Source organism: Centrocercus urophasianus, unplaced genomic scaffold (genome assembly GCF_019232065.1).
Source record: "Centrocercus urophasianus isolate 14NV4802_14NV808 unplaced genomic scaffold, USGS_Curo_1.0 seq_7, whole genome shotgun sequence".
Taxonomy (NCBI): Eukaryota; Metazoa; Chordata; class Aves; order Galliformes; family Phasianidae; genus Centrocercus; species Centrocercus urophasianus.
Window position 1 is genome coordinate 51,264 of NW_024885310.1, and position 21,454 is coordinate 72,717.

At 35.2% G+C, this 21,454-nt stretch overlaps 1 protein-coding gene across 4 annotated transcripts in view; it reads right to left on the reverse strand.

The window, feature by feature from the left end:
- Nucleotides 1-5,085: 5,085 nt before the first annotated feature.
- The window catches only part of LOC122170479 (leucine zipper protein 2-like), a 221,439-nt gene continuing 205,070 nt past the window's right edge, over nucleotides 5,086-21,454 (reverse strand). For all 4 annotated transcript variants that reach the window (XM_042837342.1, XM_042837341.1, XM_042837339.1 and 1 more), the window contains 3 exons: nucleotides 9,188-9,274; nucleotides 6,136-6,213; nucleotides 5,086-5,665 (listed from right to left, as the gene is read on the reverse strand). In XM_042837342.1, coding sequence (XP_042693276.1) covers nucleotides 5,558-5,665; nucleotides 6,136-6,213; nucleotides 9,188-9,274 — 273 coding nt within the window. In that variant the 3' untranslated portion in view covers nucleotides 5,086-5,557. The remainder of the gene's footprint in view (nucleotides 5,666-6,135; nucleotides 6,214-9,187; nucleotides 9,275-21,454) is intronic.

Genomic DNA, 21,454 nt, shown 5'->3' on the forward strand with positions numbered 1-21,454 from the left:
TGGGTTGTGCTTAACAGGTCACGGGTTCACGGGGCGGTCGCGTGTCACAGTGTATAGGTAGTTGTTGCGCAGCATTAAAATCGACACTTGAGCTACCCCCTATGGCATGCATCTCTTGTGTCACTGCGCCGGGTGGTGGTGCAGACAATAAGGGCGCTGATAAGGTGTTGTGAGCTGGGCTGGGATTGCATGGAGGTTTGCAACAATATCCAATTCTGTTTAACATCATCCTTACTTACACAGTAAGTTATATCATGGTATCTGCCCTGAAGTATGCTTGCCCTGGTACCTGAGCTGGCACTGGGGTTCAACACTAATATTCTCAGATGCAGTCCCTCAGCCAGGATGCCAGGTGCTCATCCAACAAGCTCTGTGCCAAATCAGCTGTCCATGGTCAGTGACCAGAGGGATGCTACTCAATGCATGTGCAGAACATGTCTCTTGTCAATGGGACACAATGCTGGATCATATCAGCACCTACTGCAGCAGCATTTATTGCGAACATCATGCTTGAAGCTGACACCCAGCTGACAGGTTGACAGCAGAAAAGATGAAGAGACGGAAGGAAGAAAGCAAGAGGCCATTATCTGATGCATATGAAATGAAATCCGTCTGGATGTGACATCTGTAGGTCAATATTTGACAGACGATTAACCAAATATTTCTTGAAATGACAAAATATTATTTGCTTGTCACAGTGTTCATCAAAGCGTTCCATTGCAGTTACAGCTACAAAGGCAGACAGACACATGCTGAATATCCAGGTGCATTTCCATGCATTTGCTACAATTTACTACCATTATTGTTCTGTAGTTTTAGTTAAATGCTCACTGATTCAGCATTGTGCACAGCAGGGCAAGAACAAGAGTTGCACACTGCCCTCATAAAAGGCTACACCAGCGGCAGTGATCCACTGCTGCTGCTGCTGAAATATACCACCTACCACCTCACAGTACTCACATCCATTGTTTGGTCTCCATAAATCCTCAGAAAACATCAAAGAATATCAGTAAGTGCCATTTTTTCTGCATAAAGAAACTGAATGACATCCCTCTCCTTCATATGTACTTCCATGTCAGATAACATTTGTCAAATTGCCCCTCTGCTGCCATCTGTCACATGGCAATAAAATGGAATAAAACAGTGGTGGGAAGGTTCAGCCTCTACTGCCACATCACTAACATCTACCTCCGTCATCTTAATAAAATAGGAGGCACTACTTTCAGAGCAGACTTCGTGCATTTCTGACAGTTATTACAAATGAATTATATACTTTCATTTAATTCATCCCAGACACCACCAAATAATTCCCATCTTGTGTTAATTACAGCATGTGAATCTATAAATTGAATTGCTCAATGGTCAAGTACAAAGGAATCAGTCACTGCATGGTTTTATAACTTTAAATATTAGTAGGATACTGACTGTCACAGTGTGCCACATTTCAATTCCTTCTTTACTTTCTTTTATGCTTAGAAGGACCAACAGCAAGTTTCTTTTCTATCTTTCATAAGTTAATTACTAGGAGTCTCTCTCTAAAAATTCAAATAGAGAACATATGATAACAACGTACTACGCTATTCACTATTCATCTTACTTCTCCTGCAATTAAATACTAAAATGAGGGACAAAATTCATGTCATGTGGTTTAGTGGGTAATATTTCCATGGGTATGTGGATGGTTGGACGAGATGATCTTGGAGGTCATTTTCGAACTTATATTCATTCTATAATCATAATTTAATGACTAAACCTTTTTTTTAAAAATCATTCATTTGTATAAACTAATTATTGAGCTGAGTCAATATGCAAAATTGACTTCTTAAAGATAAATATCTCACCCGTATATATATGTGTGTGTGTGTATGTGTATGAAATAATTTATGTGTATAAAATAATGGAAGAAAGAAGCATTCAGGTGTATATTTCTATCTGCCACTAAGTAGTTTCAAAATTTTTTCTAGAAATCTGCAAAATCCATTCTGAAGCTTTCCATTGAGAAATTTATTAAGGAAATTGTACTAATATTTCATATCCTTATAGAACACCTTTTAATCTGAGAATCGTAACTGGACTAAAAGTGGGGAAATAAGAAATATGTCATTCTGAGCACACCATAACATATATATCTGAAGTGGACAGCCACTGTAATTTCCAGCTTTTCATAGCTCATTATAACAGAAAAAAAATTATAGATTTCAGAAGTTATTGGATAACTGAATAAAAATGCCTTCTCTATATGTATTACCCATTATGAAAGGTCAACATTGGACTTCACTGTCTTATTTCTTAAGTGGGAAAGCTCTAAAACATTTATGCTTCCTGATGACTAAAACAGTCTTGTAAAATATGTATGCTAAGTCTAACAAAATGACATACCACATTTAACTACAGAATATGACCTGAAATGTGACAGAATATGCTTTTTAAACACAAATAGGCTTAAACACTTTTAAATTAGAATTTTTCCTTTTTTTCACAAGAAAATTACTAAAATTTACTGTATCATTTTTGTATATAGGCATTTCCATGATCTTTGCCTTTTTGGTAAACCGAGCACTTCTTAGTTACAAATTTTATAATGGTAAGTAACACCTTATAGGATGTTTTTATTTATATATGCTCTCATTCATATATACATACATGATATGTACGGTTTAGTGGGGAACCAGTGGTGATAGGTTGATGATTGAAATGGATGATCTTGGAGGTCTTTTCCAACCCTGATGATTCCATGACTCTATATATCATATATATGTATAATATATATATGTATATAAATTTATGAATATGAATATCTAATACACATTTTTATGTTTACAAATGCATACAGATTGATAGAAAGAGAGATCAATTCAGAGATGAACCCTATTACGCAAAAGGAAAATTCAAACAGAAGTTTTAAATGGTGAATTTTTCAACTGGAAATTGCTTTTAACCATTATATTTTGGAATATCTAATGGCTAAGCCTAATAAATAATCTTTATTTTTAAAGAGAAGGATATGGTCCATGACTTAGTTGCCAGGCAACTGTATGGCATTGCAAAACACTTTCTTAAGACATTCTGCTCTGTGGAATGATGGATCCTTGTAGTGGGGGGAGGCCCAGACACACAGTTCTCTGTAAAGCTGATTGTAGAAAGAGTTTTGAAGTATTCTAAATACACCAAAGCACAACAGTGACTAAAATTGTATAAGCTGAAGCTCCTTTATGACCATGTTCTTTGTAACGTCTAATAGCCACAAATCAGAAGAAATGCCAAGATCTGTTTTACTTACATCCCAGCACTGGGATGTACATCTACCCACAATGATGGCTGGAATGGTCACTGATTCACTGAGGGGAAACATACAACTCAGAACAGCAGTGTTTTTTAAGCCATACCAACAAATTACATGAAATATATTCATGCCACATACAGGTAGAAGAAGAATTTATCCATCGTTATTTTTCGTCATTCTGTATCATTATGTGGATTGTTCTAAAAGGAATTGGTACAATGACAAGTAAAGATCTCCTCTGGCATCACTTCTAAGACATCAAACTTATACTGAAAATGAGCAGCAACCAATGTCCTATACAAAGGTAGCCTTTGTAATCTTTGTAATCTTTGAAGTGAACATAACTTATTTCCAAAGCTTAAAGCAAAACATCAGGGTTAATTCTCCCCACCAACACTGTTTCATTTGACTGTCTCACTTGATCTTCACAATCACTTAGAAAAAGGGACATACAGAACTGAAAGCATACAGGCACGCGAATATAAAAAGCTAGACTGTTACTGACTTTTAAGGCACTTTATTTTTCATGTTGTTGGCACCAACCCCAAGATATCTCTTGACACAGCAGCAAAGCGCAGCTATAATAACTACAACTGCTGAATTCCTCAGAAATGGAAATGAATGCCAAGTAGGACAGCTTACCTCATTTCTCTGAGATGTGCTCTTGAAGATATATATTCTTTCCAAAGAGATGCTTGAAACAGCTTTAATGGCCTCTTCACAGTCCATACCTTGGATATTTCAATTTCACATGCATAAAAAGTTCTGTTTTTGACATATTTGGAATTAGGTGCAGACTGTTGCTGTGACAGACTTTTGCTTGCTGAATTTGATGGGTACAATTTGATGATGCTGGTCAAGATCAGCTGTGAAAACCCACATCTCTGTTCTGATTATTATTGTATCTGGGATTTCACTTCTTTTGATGCTTGACATGGATAATCTTTTTGTTGACATTAGTTTGACTTTGCTGAGAAGTACTTTGCCATCATTTAGTCAGCTTGTGAGCTTCTTTTTACAATTCTTGAGATTTCTCCTGGCTGGAAAACCTACCATTCTGCAACATCCACTTCAGAGTAGGGAAGCACGTACAAAACATCAGAGTGAAATGCGTTTCTGATTCAGAAGCAAGGAAAAGCAAACTAATATGAGTATGTTATTTTCAGTCAAGGAACTGTTACAATGTAGTGCTATATGTAGACAGGGAGCTTAGGAGTTACAGGTGCTTAAAACGCTTCATATGCAAAAGGAAAGCATTAAAGCTTTCTATTAGGCAGTGAATTGCTCTTAAGACACTAGTTCTTGAAATGTTTCCCTCTCAATCACGAGGTACATGTATTCTACTTATGATGACATGCACAGCAACGATGACATTCTTGCTTTTCCTTTCTGCTTTCAAATTCCTTGCAATAGGGTACATGACCCATGAGAAACCAGAAGAACCCTAGGAATCATAGAACACGCCTTCTCTTCTCTAAAACACTTTTCTCTGCTGTAGTGTCCTGTAGTGTCATCTGCTGTAGTCAGAATGTACTTTCACAGTTTACAATATATTTATATTGCTGAGGTGAGTGCAACTATGAAGGATGGAAGTGATTTCCATATAGGGTACTAAGAAATTTTAGCTCAGTTTCATTTGAAAAACTTTTTGCTTGGATCCTAAAAACAACTCTTCCTACATCTGACCTTGAACTCTGCATTTCTGCCAACAGTTCAGGGCTCAAAATACAATTAGTGACAGCAGTTAGAAAAAAAAGCAACCAAAGATATTTTATTAAGTAAGCAGATGTGAAATGGTATTACTCAAAGTCAAGTATACATGGAGCCCTATTGTCCCATCTTTACATTTATTCTGATGAGTTGCATTGTACTCTGACTAGGTTTACGTAGATTTTTAACATATATTTTTCTGCATTCACTGTTCCTTACTTCTTGATCTAAAACCTAATCTGACATAAAGGTACATTAAATAGATCAGACTGAGAAAATATTTGGGAATGGCTTTTTTAACAAACTAATTTATAGTACATAATTACTAAGTCAGGTATAATAATAGTTCAAAAACTGGACTGTATTACAAAGCATTTCTTCAAACATTCCTTTTGGATTATTGCTGAAAGGTACTAACTGGTCTATTCTTGACTAGCTAACAAACGTTCATAAAATAGTGAAAAATGCATGCTTTAGAAATCTGGTTTATTCCTGCCTATGGACTAAAAAGAATGTGAAGTTGGAAGCAAGTGATGAACATTTGTAAATGTGCATTAGTGGCATTTACAGTTTCTTTTCTTTTGTGCTAACAGAATCTTCAAAGTTTTTCTCATTTTTTTCAGGTGATTTTTTGTCTTCAGGTTTAGTCCATGAAGGGTTGTGCAACATCTGCTGAGGGTGAAAGCAGCATCAGTGCAAGCATCCTTTGACAGTGGAAAAAACCATGCAACACTAAGTTTTTTTTATTTATATTTTTAAACTTGCTTCTTTTGGTCTCTCAAATGAAAAGCACAGGTGTACAATTCATGTAAGACTTTTTCATTCGTAGGATTACTGATTACAGCTTGGCATAATTGCAGATTCTCCTACTCTTCCCAATGCTGTGGATATGACCATATTAAATTGAGCCATTTGACTACAAGGCTACTCCAGGTCAAGTATGAAACAGTTTTGAAAACTGTTAATAGCCAAAAGCTATCATGAATAGATGAACTGAAATGTGGAAGAGTGAGAGTCTGTGAACTGAGTAAGCAGTTCTGTCTCAAAAGCATTAGAATAGAATGTGTAGAAATACTTCAAGTAACTTAATGCTTTGCAAGAGCTTTTAATAAAAACCCAACAATTTGTTGGAAATTGAATACCTGCAAGCTTGCCTCTGTTTCTGCTGTCTTCAAACGAGATGTTGAATTACTGTAATTCCCCAGACATGTCTTGCCAACCTGTCAATACAGATATCACAGGTAATTACTGTTGTTTTTTTCCTCTAAATAAGTCATTTTGTGTATGCAACAGCAAAGAGAGAAATTTAAGAAGATATGATAACTGAGGTTGGGCATATTGTTGAAATACTGTTCCATCTTGATTAGTTTAGTATGCAATTTTATTAGCTAGACATATTTATATGAAATTCAGGTCATAAAATGTGCAGCTTGAATCATTAAAGCATGCGAAATTTCAGAAGTTATGGTTTTCAGTTTAGCTAGTGAATTATACAGCAGAGTAGGAGAATTTTGCAGCTTGATGTATAAATTATAATAGTGGATCAGCTAAGTGTGCATCTTCATTTAAAAAGATTTTTCAAAAAGGCAATCAAAATTCAGCATTTCCTTGGCTATTAAACTATTCAATTTCATCTGCAAACTGGCAAATGATGCAACTACAAGGGTATCCCATTCTATCTAAATGCTGAATAAGAGTTGTGTTTGTTTCTGAAGTAATCATGTCATTTATCACAGGTAGACAGGAAATCAAGAAAATATTTCCATCTCTACTAATGTGATAAATTCTGTCAAATTCCTATTTCCACGTATGGAAATAGGAGAATATGAGAAACAAAATCACGCTTTCTAATACAACACAAATTCTATCAGATGTTGCAATTTATTTGGTATTTGAATTGTTATTAATCCATGCATAATAATACAGGCCTCTTTCTTTACTGTATATGTGGCAATCTCTTCATTTCTAAAAGGCAATGGTCTACATGTCCGTATAGCAGATTGCTGTTATCTCAGACTGCAATTTGCTAGGTCACAAGATTTTAGCTCTCCACTGAAAGAAGTATGCACTTACCGTAGAATATATTGAGTTGTAAGGGACCTATAAAAACCATCACGTCCAAACCTTAGCTCCACAAAGGACCACTCAAAAATCAGACCATGTATCTGTAAGTGTTGCCCAGATGCTTCTTGAACTAATTGAATGGATATTTTGAATTCTTATATTTCATCTTTTTTCCCCCAAATAATACAACTTTTCCAATTTTTGAAGTTGAACTTTAATCATTGACATATTTACAGAATAGCTGAACTATTACAATGTCATTCTGCTATGGAAATAATGTTATTAGGCAAGTTAGGTCTACATTTTATTCCAGAAAACTGTTTATCAGACCTGCTAAAGAATTTTAACAGAGCAGTATTACTGAAATCACTTCAAGAATTTTATAATGATTTTCATCACTGGAATTCTGTTACGATAATGATTTCTTTATTCTCTCCCATTACTTCCTTGGGAAAGAAAAGGAAGAACACAGAGCTGACAGAGAAAAATGAAGGTAAATGCTGTGGTTGCTTAGAAACATGAATTAATTTTGGTCCAATATTCAGTATTCTTTGTCATGGAATGATTAATGAATGTGCAGTGTTTGTTTACTACAGGAAATTAAGGCAGTAAATAAAAGCACTATCACTTTTACCCATCAGTTACTCTACAAGGACACAGTGAGAAATGTAAGATGAGAAAAGAACAAATAAACATTTTATAACTTGTTGGGTTTTAGCACAACCAAGAAGATAGCTTTAAATGACACATATAGGAAATATTTGAAATGAAAAAGAGACAAAGGACAAAGTTGTCTTTATGAATCAGAAAAGGCTCCCAGGAAATTTATATTGGTCACACATTGGCACAAGCTGCCCAGGGAGGTGGTGGAGTCACTGTCCCTGGAGATGTTCCAGATGTGACACTGAGGGACGTGGTCAGTAAGCATGGTGTGGGTGAGCTGGGTTTGGACTTGGGGATCTCTAGCGGTCTTTTCTGGCCTTAGTGATTCTATGATTCTATGATTCTGGGAAGAGAGAAAATAAATATATCTTTAACAGTGAAACTGAAGTTAAGATTTTATGGTGTTAGACAGACTATATGTTTTGAAAGAAACAAGATGTGCTATATACTATATTCTACCCAATTCTGGCTATCACAAGTCGTACATGACAGCAAAGATGTCAGCAGTGTCTAAATTAAATGAGCTAATTTCATTTGGCCTGTCCCTATCCTGTCGGTAAACAGCATTTCATTTGTACTCATTCCAGTGTATACTATGTTAATTATAATGGACAAGCATAAAGCCATGAAGAAAACCTGCAGTACGTTTACACATTTGAGACAACTGGAAGAATGTTTAGCAGCTGCAAAACTTCGGGTAAACACACAAAAAAACAAATAAGGCTAAAAGTACAAGAAAAGTTCAAATGGATTCTCAAGACTGAAATTTTATCTAAGTGATAGTGTTCATAATCCAAGTGGAGTTAGTTCCAGCTTCAGAACATTAGATTTTATTCTTTCTTCTCCTTTATTAGTAAGATCTTGAGATGTAATGTTTCCTTAAACATGAAGAAGATGTAATGTTTCTTTAGACATAAAGTTTTGACAGCAAATTATGCACTCTTGCAGATAGTGATAGTATGCTATTAATCTTTGCCCCTGTAGAGCGTGTGGCAGAGGAGAAGTCTGTTTATAACTGAAGAAAAAAAATAAATAATAAATAAATAAATAAAGAAGAAATAAAGATAATGAAGAAATAAATAAATAAAACAATAAATGTATACATAAATGTGTAATTTATTTAGCTTATTTGTTAGGCACTCTATCACCTGGATCTGCTCCCCAGTCTTTTCCTTGTACTGTGACATATTGCTGTGATTGCTACCAGCAAGCCACATCTCATCTCCATAGGAGATGGTTGTGTGTGGATGAAAGTGCTCAGCAGTTCACTCAAGAACTACTGTGATTGATATTTTTGATGCTATCTTCCATACTTTCACAAGCTAGAACTGTGGATCCTACCCCACTGTGGATGAGATTGCCTGTGTTCACTATTACATCATCACTTAAGTAAATCACATGGATAATCACCTAAGGTTTTGATGTTTTCATAGCATCTAGATTAAAACCTGATTGAACTCAACTTACATCCTGAGAATCGCACTCCTGCACACTCTGGTTTTCCTCCTTTCTTGAGGCCACGTGCAGACTCTCTTTCTCTGCTGAGGCATTTTGCTGGATATTGAAAAAAAAAAGAAAGAAAAGGAAAATTAAACCAACAGTTAATACAGACAAAACTTCATAAGAGTCAGTTTAGAAAATCAGGAAATTACAAAGATCAGATACTGCAAACAGATAACTACTAAACGCACTGCATTTTCCATAAGTTTTATAGAAAGGATTGTTTAATGTTCATGTTTTTGAATATTTAAAGGGAGGTGGGAGGCAAATGGATGAGGCCAGGCTCTTGGTGCTGCGTAGTGACACAATAAGGAGCAGTGGCCTAAAACTTGAACACAGGAAGTTCCATACAAAAATATGGGAAGACTTCTTTATGGTAAGGGTGATGAAGCACCAGAACAGGATGCCCAGAGAGGCTACAGAGTCTCCTTCTGTGGATATATGCAAGATCCATCTCAACGCCTACCGGCGTTAGTAGCAGAGCAACCTGCTACTAACAAAGAGCAACCTGTTAGTAACAAAGAACAGTGCTTGATAACAATGAACAACTTAAATAAAATTTTCTCTTCCATCAATGTTTAAATGGGGGGAAGAAAGAGAAGTGTAAAGGAGAAAAAAAAAATTTCCAAACTCATATTTCTGTGCTTCTTGTGAAATAATGGATTATCATTTCATAACTGGTCTTTCATCTGTACTGAGTTATTTGCCTGTTTGGGCAGCAATCGTAGCACAGTTCTGCAAACTTAAATTTCCTCTTATTGAATAAGATGGCTATACATGCATTGAATGATTCACAGCACAGGTACAGCACACATTAACCTGATTTCTTGACTACCTACAGCAGTAAATCTATACAGGAGGCTAGGAAAACCAGTCAGCTTGAACCTTTATTAACAGGAGAAAATAAACACCTCTGCCTAGATATCAGATTTCTCAGCATGTCACACTACAAAATGAGGGAAGTCTAAGAGATTTAGGGGAGACTGCCACCAAGGAAGCATTTTTCCCATGTCTTGCTTTCAAATACTACTGCTAATAAACAAAATAAAAATATTTCCCATTCTCATCTGATAACACTACAATCTGAGTGTAATGCTTTATCCTAGAAACTTCATTTGTTGTATGATTTCTACTTGACAGGCAGCACATCATCCAAGCTACTGCACAACAATCATCTCCAAATACTTTTCATATTGTTACCCTATGCCAACATTGATCTGTATATCTTGAGATCTAGATTGAAATGCCATGACACTTCTTGCATGGGTCCAAGGTTACCAGAACCATAAAAACAAAAAGGAACAGAAGATGGGAAGGAGTTTTGCCAGGTCCAGATCAGTTCCTACAGATTTGAGTTCTGTTCTTACAGTCAGAATGGCATAGAACATTCTCACATTTTATGCAGGAATGTTTAATCAATAACATTTCAAAGCTGAGATTGACTTCTTACACCAATCAAGGGAAAAAAAAAATCAATATTAAAATAAAACACCAATACTTTTGAAGGTTTATAAGTTTGCTGATTATGCAGGAAGTTTTCAATAAGACTTTGCAAACAAAAGTCTTCTTGAAAGAATAACAACTCTTTATTATTAAAAGAAGTCTCTCTCTCATAATAAGAAAAGAATATCCTATTCTCTGCCGGAATGAAGTCCATTTACTAGATTGACAGCTAACCTAATGAAAATGCCACCAAGTACTCTGGAGCAAATTGATTTGGAAACAGTTTCTGAATTCCTTCCCAATTTGTCCAGAGCTTTTTTGAACTCTCCCCAAAACTTATCTATCCAGGATTTCACATGTGAGCATTTTTTAAAGGACCAGCAGTCCTTTAACCTTTTTTTCTTGGAAATATTTTTAGTTCCAAAATCTTCCTGGTGAGACTTCACAAACCTGACTAGAAAATGAAATAAGTTGAAATAACTTGAAATAAGTTACATTTTTACAATGCATTATGCACACATGCTTGCTCATGGAACCCACTGGTGCTCGCTTGGTTTGTGTTCAAAATTTCAGAATACTTATACCTGAAAAGCAAGCCAAACTGATCAGTTCTTTCAGTTCTCTTCCAAAGTCTGTACTGGAAGAAGCTACAGAGCCTGTCCCTGCTACAAGCCTTTGGCATTCATTCACTTATACTTTGTACATTCTTTTACTTCCAATGTCTTACAAATGTTCTTCTCAAAGCCTGTATTTTTATTGTACTAGCCTCACTTTATGGCTAAAGAAGACCAGAAAGTTAAATCAACAGAATCCCACCTTCTATAATCTTTTGACTTTGAAACACAGCTGAATTCTTTCCTATTGCAGAGATGATCACAGAATGGCTTGGGTTCGAAGATGGTTTCAACCCTCTGCATGATCATGTTATCGAATCCTGCATCTTTCCTCATGGCTTTTCAGCATGACTGTACCTCTCCTTCTCTAGTCAACATTTGGTGATAGGAGATGTCACAGTTACACTGTCAGGTCTACTCGACAGATGATTTGCCCACACAAACCAGCACATTTATGTCCTGTAACTTCAATCATCAGGTCATTCTTTTCCACAACAGGGGTTTCTATTGATATTCAATTTTCATGTTAAAGAAGTACTTCAATTAAGGATACTCATAGGATCTAATAAAATAATTGTACAGCATTTTGAATGTAAGAAAAACAAACTAAGCAAATTCCTACTGAGCAGAGAGAGGTTTATAATAACTTAATAAAATAAATAAATCAGTTGCATAAGAACCAAGATAGTTTTTCTACAGTGACATACACCATTATGACAAGCATATCCATAGTCGGGACTTTCAGTCCAGGAATCATTGGAGTTTTTCCAGAAACAGCTTTGCACTGGCCCAAACATACAAAATAACACAGAGAAAGCCCGCAAGCTAGCAGGCATGCCTGCTCTACCTGGCTATACTTCATTACATTAGACTGGTGCCTGGAGCAAGATCAGCAGCAGAGCCCTCCAGGCTGGGGGTGTTGGCATTCACCTCCTTCCAGAAAGGCTGCTAACCACAAAAACTAGAAACATGTAAAACAACCAATGCCAGAGCTGTGATAGAATCTTAGAACCATGAAGGTTGGAAGAAATCTCTAAGATCCCCAAGTTCAACCCCATACCATCTCTGCCATGCCCACTAACCATATCCCTAAGAACCATATCTCCATGTTACATGAGCACTCCAGGAATGGTGACTCTACCATCTTCCCGGACAGCCTGTGCCGATGCAGTACCACTCCTCAATTTTTCCCTGACATCCAACCCGAACTCTGGAAACCAAGGAATTCATCTGCAAACCACTGGCACGCACAGGCCAGTTATTCAAGAAAAGATGTTGATTCTATCATCTTTCCCTTCCTCCTCTTTTTAGTTCCAACCTTTGCAATTACAAAAGTAGAGTCACTGTTTGCATTGTGCAGTAGAATTTGTACTTGCTCTCCTAGCTCTATGAATTTCAGACATTTTAAAGGGGTAATCTTTTAAATCTCTCCACAACACAAATCACAGATAAATACATATGATTGCCTGCAAACAAAAATAAAGCAAATCACTGTAACACATTTTTTAATATCCTGATTATAAATTCTTTCACAGTTTAACTCACACACAGAAATACATGAAAAGTCCAATTCTAATAACAAAACATTGCACTATGTATTACTATGATGGTAATGGGTTACTGCATATGCATACATATATTTGTGTACATCTGTATACATATTTAAAAGAGCTAACTAACTTTTCTCTACCAAATAGTCAATACTATTCACTAGTAAGAGGAGAGACACAGTTCACTTTTCTTTTCTACTCATTTCCACATCACAACTACAGAGTTATGTTTACATAGGGCAATTCACCTCAAAGGACTGCAAATCCAATGGCATACAAGATATTTAAATTTCTACATATTGTTTCTTAAACAAACAGAATTCCCTTTTTTTTTTGTTTTCACTATACTTAAACATCTTTGAGGTGGAGAATATCTGCTTTCTCATATACATTATGCCAACACCGAACATAACAAGTTTTCACAAAGAATCCAGGAAAAACTCAGTTCCAATGAAATTGAAAATTGTAAGCACAACTTTAACATGGACAATGAAGTAACATTTTCCTTTCTTCACTTTTCATGAGTATTTGTGTTAGTTATAAAGGAATTTCTCAGAGATGAATGTTTATGATAAGCTCACATGGCTGAACATCCATCAGAAGGAGAGGATTTATTCTTTCAAATAGATCTTCGAGATGATATGAGTTATATTTAGATGGGCTTATTTCCTGAAGCATCCTTTTCAGAACATTAGTACGAGTGCACTATTTTCCCTCACATATGCACCTGCCTCTCTTAGTATTATATTATCTCGTGTACAATATAGGCATTCTGGCATTTTGGTATGGGATTCTTTTTCTCTTGAAAAACTACTCTAGAAGAAGAAAAAAAAACTTCATAAATCTTATTGCAAAGAGCTAGGGAAGGGATCCTGAACATTTCTAGCATCATTTGGAGCATTTCCTAGTACATCACAATTTTCCCAGTTAAAGTGAGTCTCCTCAGGAAAATAGTACCTGAAACAGGCATGAAAGAGGCACAGTAGTTGAAAATAATGACAGTTTACCTTCCTCTGGTAATTTACAAAATATACTTGCATTTTCAGAATGGAATGAAAGTCCTTTACCAATGTACAGCAAACTAGAGTTTAAGCTGATGTTGAAATACCTCCAATGGTAGAGCAAAGCCCTTCTACAGAAATTGATGGGTAGCTATTCTAGGGCATCTAAATAGGCAATAGAGGACTGTTCAAACAGTCACCAAAATACAATGCTACCTGCATATGAAAAGAAGCCATATCTGTCCACTGTGTTATTGTGCTCTGAATTCCATTGTTCTTTTTCTAGCACAGCTCATTTTGAGAGCATTGCATATTTCATAATTTAACCAAATGCTTTCCAGTAGAACTTTCAACTGACATTTTTCTGTTGCCCAACCTGTACCAATTGCATTTTCTTATGTTTCCACACTCAGTTTAGGAAAAGAAAGAAAACAAAAAACTCTCATGAAAATGTATGCAATCAAGTTTTTCAGGATCAATAAGAAGCATTCTGTAATGATTCGCTGTATATTGATTTTCAAGACTCTCAAAATGATGCGTTTACTTTAACTGCAACCCAGGGCTCATGCTAGAGGATACCTCAATTATGTGATTTGAAGAGATTAAGAAAAAAAATAAACATTTTCCAGTGAGACTTAACAAGAAGAGCTAAAAGTTACCCATCTTAAATGAAAATATTAGAAATATTATTCATAAATTAATAAAATGGTTTGGTTTGGAAGGGATCTTAGAGATCATCCAATTTCAATCCCCCTGCTAGAGACAGGGACTCCTCCCTCTAGACCAGGTTACTGAAAGCCCTATCCAGCCTGGCCTTGAACACCTCCAGGGAGAGAGCAACCACAGTTCCTCTAGGCAATCTCTTGTCCTCATATTGAGCTTGTGAAACCCACAAAAGTAATGGCCATAAGATGAAGACAATACACCACACTTCCTTCCCTTATGGCAATTATACATATTGTATGAAACATGTGAGAATGGAAAACACTGAAAATTACTGTAGACAGCTGTCAGTTAGTCCGCTTAGGAAAATTGAGCACTAGGAAGATAGCATATACCACAAAGTTTTGGGTTCTAATAGAGCTAAGCATTGACAGTCCAAGTTGAAGTTTCAGTCAATAATGACTATCATGCAAGAATCTAAATAGCGTACTTCACAAGTGTCTGTATGTTTATATATCATAGTTTATTATAATTTACATCAAGATTATATTTTATGCTATGTAACACATTGATTCAGATATAATTGTGTGCCTGTATATGTGTGCACACTCAAGTATGAAAGAGAACATAAGATTGAGATTAAATGCAATCAGTCAAACTACTAGTTATTATTTTTCCTACAAATAGGACATGATAATGACCCGTTTCTTATTCTCCCTAACTGACAGGTTATAAAGAGAACACAGTAAAAACTGAGATAGTGTGTCAGAAGTGGAGCACACTAAGGAGGACACAGCCTGGAATACTTAGCATTTTGCATATTGTTTATATGTTGGCTATAAAAACATGTGCTGACATCTTGTGTTGAATTCTGCATGTACCATGTTTATAGCCACAGCCACTTAAGGAGATGCTGAAAAAATGCCTTTCTCATGGCAAAACCCATCTGATCATTTCATAGAGTGACAGTTTTGGTAGAGGCAGCAATAGGTTTGTTCTTTTTTGTATGCATTTTTCCTACATTTTCTTCTAGGATTCACAGTTGCTGTTGAACAAACTATTACTATGCTTGCTGCTATCTTCAGATCAGAAGGTCACTGCAAGTTTTCTGAAGCATGTATTTTGCTTTTTTTCATGAAACCAATCAGATAACATTTTCTTAAGGCTCTTACTACCATGGAATATAAAATATATGTGTATACAAACCCAGTAATAACACAGTAACATTTAATTCTGAGTACATTCTGACAAGCTAAATTTACTCTACAAGATCATTTGGGCTCCTACACTGCTCTTGCTTACACGTTTCTGCAGTGTGCCTACTTATGAATAAAGAATTGACTAAGCAGAAAAAGCTTTTTAAAGCGTATTTTGACACTGGTGATAACGGAACTAAACTATAGTCATCTGAAATCTTTTAATGCTTGGCTAGAGGATAGTCAGGCATATTCTGTGTACAGGACAATTCTACCACTATAAAATTTTAGGTGCTGACAATTTGTGGAGTTAGAAGGAAGATTCTAAATGAAGAAGACTTTTATAATTTTCTTTAGATAACAGAACTGAAGACTGCAGTTAAAAGCATGAGGGAATACACAACGTAAAAAAATAAGAGATTTGAGAACAGATGGTATTCCAGCATTATTTGAAATGGCACAGCATCCCAGGAATGCAAAAACCCCAACTGTTCAACTTCGAGGGTCAGTGACCCTCACATTTATGAAAATTCAATGAAAAATAACTACTTTTAGAATTGAGAGTCTAATAATTTCTCATCTGAGGTTAGCCCATTGGTTGTTTGCTCTTCAGTAGAGGATAAGATCTCCCTGAAAATAATGCTTATTATTAATTTCCATAACCACAACAGATACAAAGAGTACAATAACACTAGTTGAACAAATTGTCAGCTACAAGACACTATTTTTCCACAATCTCTGCTGTTAGGGTTTTTTTGTTTGTTTTTTTTTTTTTGCCAGCAATGAACAAGAGCCTGAATGCCATGCTTGTAAAAATCTGCACCAGTGAAAGAAACTCAGTTTCACAGCTGCTATGATAGCATCACTGCTATGAAAATGTTGCCCATGTAGCCTGTCTTTCATCAGTTTAAACATATTGAAGTCAGAAGATGCCAAATCTGGACTATACAGTAGATGTGTAGGACAATCCAGCCAAGGCTGGCAACGGGCTCCACGGTCTTCAAATGAGCATTCGATGGAATGAATGTGATTATCTGTTGGGTTTTGTGTGTAGGCAGGGAGGTGTTCTGACAGCTGCCTACAGCTTCTGTCTCATTTTAATCAATTGGCTGATAAGTGAAGAGGAGAAAAATACCTTTTGAAAAACATATCTTTCATGAGTGTGTACTAACAGCCAAAAGTGTGTGTACTAACAGCCTTAATTAAAAAAGAAAGTTATGCTTTATATAATCCAGTCAAAAAATTAACGCAGTTTCACTAGATCTTCTCTTCTCCCTTAGCAGGCCCAGCTTTAGTTAATCCTGTTTTTTATAGTTGAGAGAAGTGCACTCCTGCTATGGAATTTGCTTTCTTTCAAATCAGCATGGGTAATACTACCAACATTCCCTGAAGGCTATTTCTGCCTCTAAAGATACAGTGAGCATTCTGAGGAGAGCTGACTGCTGTTGGAAGATGTTGGCAATATATTATGAATTTGCTCTTCCTAAATCCTAGGCACCACTGGAACCATCTCAGGGTAAGCTGAGCCTGCTCAGCATTCACTAAAAATTAGGTACCATTAGAGATCCTTTCTTCTGTTGCTGTTGGTTTTCTTTTTTTAAATCCTATGATCCTTCTGTGTGGACATTTCCCTTAAATTAACCTCTTGTCCTTGTCACAGATTTTAGAGAATACACTTCTGTAGCCCTATAGAATTTCAGTCCCAAGTTTAGATCTCATGGTACTACAATTCAGTCATGTTTACAGTTCTATCATTTCACCTCTACAGAATGCCTTTCCATAAATTTCTCAAAAGTTGATCCTAAAACCTTTATTTACATCACATAGATATGTGTATCTCACTGTATACACTTAAAAGTATAAAAATATCATTGCTGAATTGCTTCCAAGGCACTATATTGCACCCAGCACACCGACATGATCAAGCTAAAAGGTAAAGCAGAACAATCTTTAAAATGGCCAAGAGAAGACTTACATTATCTGAAGGCTGTAATCATTTGACCTAAAAATATGAGTGGATTTGTCATGTTGCACATCAAGATTATCTTGAGCTAATTGTACTGTTGAGAAACTTTCTAATAGACTTCTAGCATTCATATCATTAATCATTTCTGTTTCAATCATAAAATTTTATTGTTTTGTTTCTCTAACTCCAGCAAAAGAACTGGGGACAACTTGAGAAATGATGACTGTTTATATAGCAAAGACATAACTGTTTTTTTTAACACATAGCTATCTAAAGGATTAGTTCTGTGTCACACTGTCACTTTTACAGGCCTTGAAGTACTTCAATTCTTTTTCAAATAGTTTATAGTAGGATTATCTTTACTACATTTTGCTGCCTTGTATTATCTAACAAAAATTTTTCCTCTCATTTGACTTCTCTCCCAAATAACCTACGACCAAAAATCCATTACAAGTTTGCTGTTGACAATGGGATAGAGTTTTCCTTAATACACATATCAATCATGGATTTTTTCTATATAGGTACATAAGAATCCACTGTAAATAAGCACAGAAAAATGAATTGTTAACTGTCAGTGCTTAATGAAAGGCAAACAGTTTCTCCAGGAAAGAGAAAAACTAGAAAACATTATAGATAAATGTGCATATTAGTAAATTCATCTCTGAATAAATATATGAATAAATGTAAGCAGATATGGTTGCATTAAACCAGTTTTGGATTACCCAATAAAGGTAGAGGTCACAATCCAGTAACAAAGAATACGTCTTTCCAAGGATCTGGGTTCACCAAAGGAAGTATTCTCCAAGAACATATTCCTCAGTTTTAGGTCAGAAGGCTATTTCTTAAATTGCTCAAAACTAAACTGAATTTGAATGTCTTAGGCCTATTCTGTATTTCTTATGTTTGGTGGTTCAGTGCAATTGCTCTAATTAAATTACTAGAAAATTCTATTTTTATTAATAGCTAAAATACTCAGTTCTCGAGAATCAATTGATGACACATCTTTCTGACATTTTCCAAATCATATCTTTCCTAAAATAAAAGAACATTTAACTATCTCTAATGTTCCCCATCTGGTTTCATATATACATTTAAAGTGAAGCTTTGTAACAATAGATTAATAATAGATGTTGTACAGAGGATGCCAACATTAATAATTATCATCTACACCATGAACACATCCTCGGGCAGAGAAATTCCCTTGGGAGTCATTTCACAATTACATTCAAACTGGAAAGCCTCTTAAAGTGATTAATTAGACCCTCCACAGATTTCAAATCTTTTTACATGTAATATTGTGAGAAAATGTATAATAATAATAATTCTTGAAGTAGATATCCTTAAATGGAATTGCAAAGGAAAGTAAATTCAGTTTCTTTCTAATTGCTCTCATCTAACAAAATGAAGTCTTACAATGGCCAACCTTCTTACATATCCATATGTTTTTAATGGAACCAGTCACAAACACCAGTGGAGAGTCACAAGATAAGGCAATGTGTTACTATCTTTCTGCTAAATGCAACTTGGAATAAAATTATAAGCACTGTATTTTCTCCCAACCACTGTAACTCACTGTAACTAGGAGAGAACAATAATTAAAAATATGTTTAAAAAAGATCATGGCTTGATATGAGAGATGAGTAGCATAGGACAGTAACACCTGGAATGCCATCAAGAGATCTCCTCTTTCTCCCTTCTGATAGGGAAAAGAAAAAACAGGTTTGTCCATAAACTTGTTAAAGCTTGCAGTAGGCCTAAGGCACTAGGGTCTGGTACCTGTAACAAGTTAGGGAGAGGTCAGAAAGCTGATCTATGAAATGTGGAGAATGAGAAAGATCACGCCACTAAAACTTAAATGATAATGTTTATAATGACATTATTAAATGAGAATGATGTTGTTCTGGGACATGGAGTAAGAGTTGCCAGGTGCTATTATTTTTTCCCCTCCACTTTCCCTTGACTACACTTAGTTAAAAAAAAAAAAAAAAAAAAAAATCTAAAACTAATACAGTGTCAAGATAATGTGCTAATAATGAAGACTTATTTAAAGTAAGCAGTAAAATCAAAGAGCTTCAGTTTAATGATGTCCGGTATTAAATGTTTTCCAGCATATAATAAAATTTTATTAAAAATCAGTCACTGAGAAAGGCCTGAGCAAATAACAAAATCATATTCAATGTGAGGTAAATTCAAGAAATAAAAGATACAAGAAAGGGTTGCCATGTTCTTATGAACCATTATTAATGAAAAAGTAATACAAGTTGGCATCCAGTTGATCCTAAAGATAATGAAAGTCTATAAGCCAAAAGACAGCCATAGAAAGCAGAACAGGAAAGACTTTCGTGAAGGAATAGGTCATGCTAGTCACGCTCTTTTAATTACAGTTTTTCATTTTTTTCAAGACAAATTTCTTCATACGTTAGACTTGCAGATACTCAGTACTTGGGATTTCTATGGCAAGTACCTTCGGAGGACACAAGTATTACTCACTGCTTTGAAATCAAAATCTATAACAGTGGAAGGTGTCATTTTTCAACACTATTTTATTCTCATAGTGATCACGTATGAGGAAAGAGTTATATTATGTCATTACTGCATATTATAAACATGGCTTCCTCTGCATTTAGTAATTGCTTATTTTAATTACTGTTTCCCAATCTCAATGCCAAATGCAACCAACAGCAGGCCACTGAAACTGCACATGCCAGTAATATCTCATTAACTTCTACCTGTTATTTGGTCCCTAGAGACAGGGGTAATACTGACTAAATTGGGAATGCTTCCAGACACAATGTCATAATGATCCTTCCAACCCATGCTGTTCTATGATTCTATGAATGTCAGTTAGAAATTTACTGCCTGGAGAAAAATAACTGCCAAGTTATGTTTTCAGCATGTTGTAACAACCAAGGCCACCCTGAATAAAAATAATCAGATGCATTAGAGAATCTTTTAGAGTCTTAACCTTTCTTACAATTATGAAAATAAATTCATAGCTGTATTATTGTTGTTTCATATTCTTGAGCAATGAATATGCAAGTTTTTTTTTTCAAGGTCTGAACCTTCATTTAAACTGGAATATCATGATAAACGAACAGATTGGTAATAGCTTTAATTTTAGAAAACAGACTACTTTCTGTGTAATTTGTTCTCATTTAACTTCATAGAATCATAGAATCTCAAGGTTGGAAAGGACCTAAAAGATCATTTAGTCCACCCATTACCATTGCTACCACAAGCTATTAAACCATATCTTGTAGCTCCTCATCCAGGAGAATACAGTTTCTTTCTTGACCTACAGCAAAATATAATATATTTCCATATTCAGCTGGTTAATTTTTCATGAATCTGAAGGTATTATATCAGTTTTCTAGGCTGTAATATATAGTAATTTAAAATGACTAAAAAATTTTCTGTTCTGTCTTCAAAAACATGGGCTGGACCCAACTTACACATTCCTAATCCATCTTTATTCTTTCAAAATATTTCTGCATTTGAAGAAATGTAAGCATGTAATCATAAGTTCTTTCTACATTTCTAGTCAGTTATCATTATTCAGTATTATCAATGATATGATATGAGATTTTTCTATAACTGGTATTCAGTACAAATATTTAACTACTTATTATTTCATACAGAATCATTCTATCAATCGTTTCTACCTTTGTAGAATGAAATAAGTCCTAGAGCCTAATAAATATTCTGATTTCACAAATAGATCATTTCTAGATTTAAAAAATGACATCCACAAATACAAAAACTCAACAACTACAAAAAACAAAAAAATAAAAACAAACACCA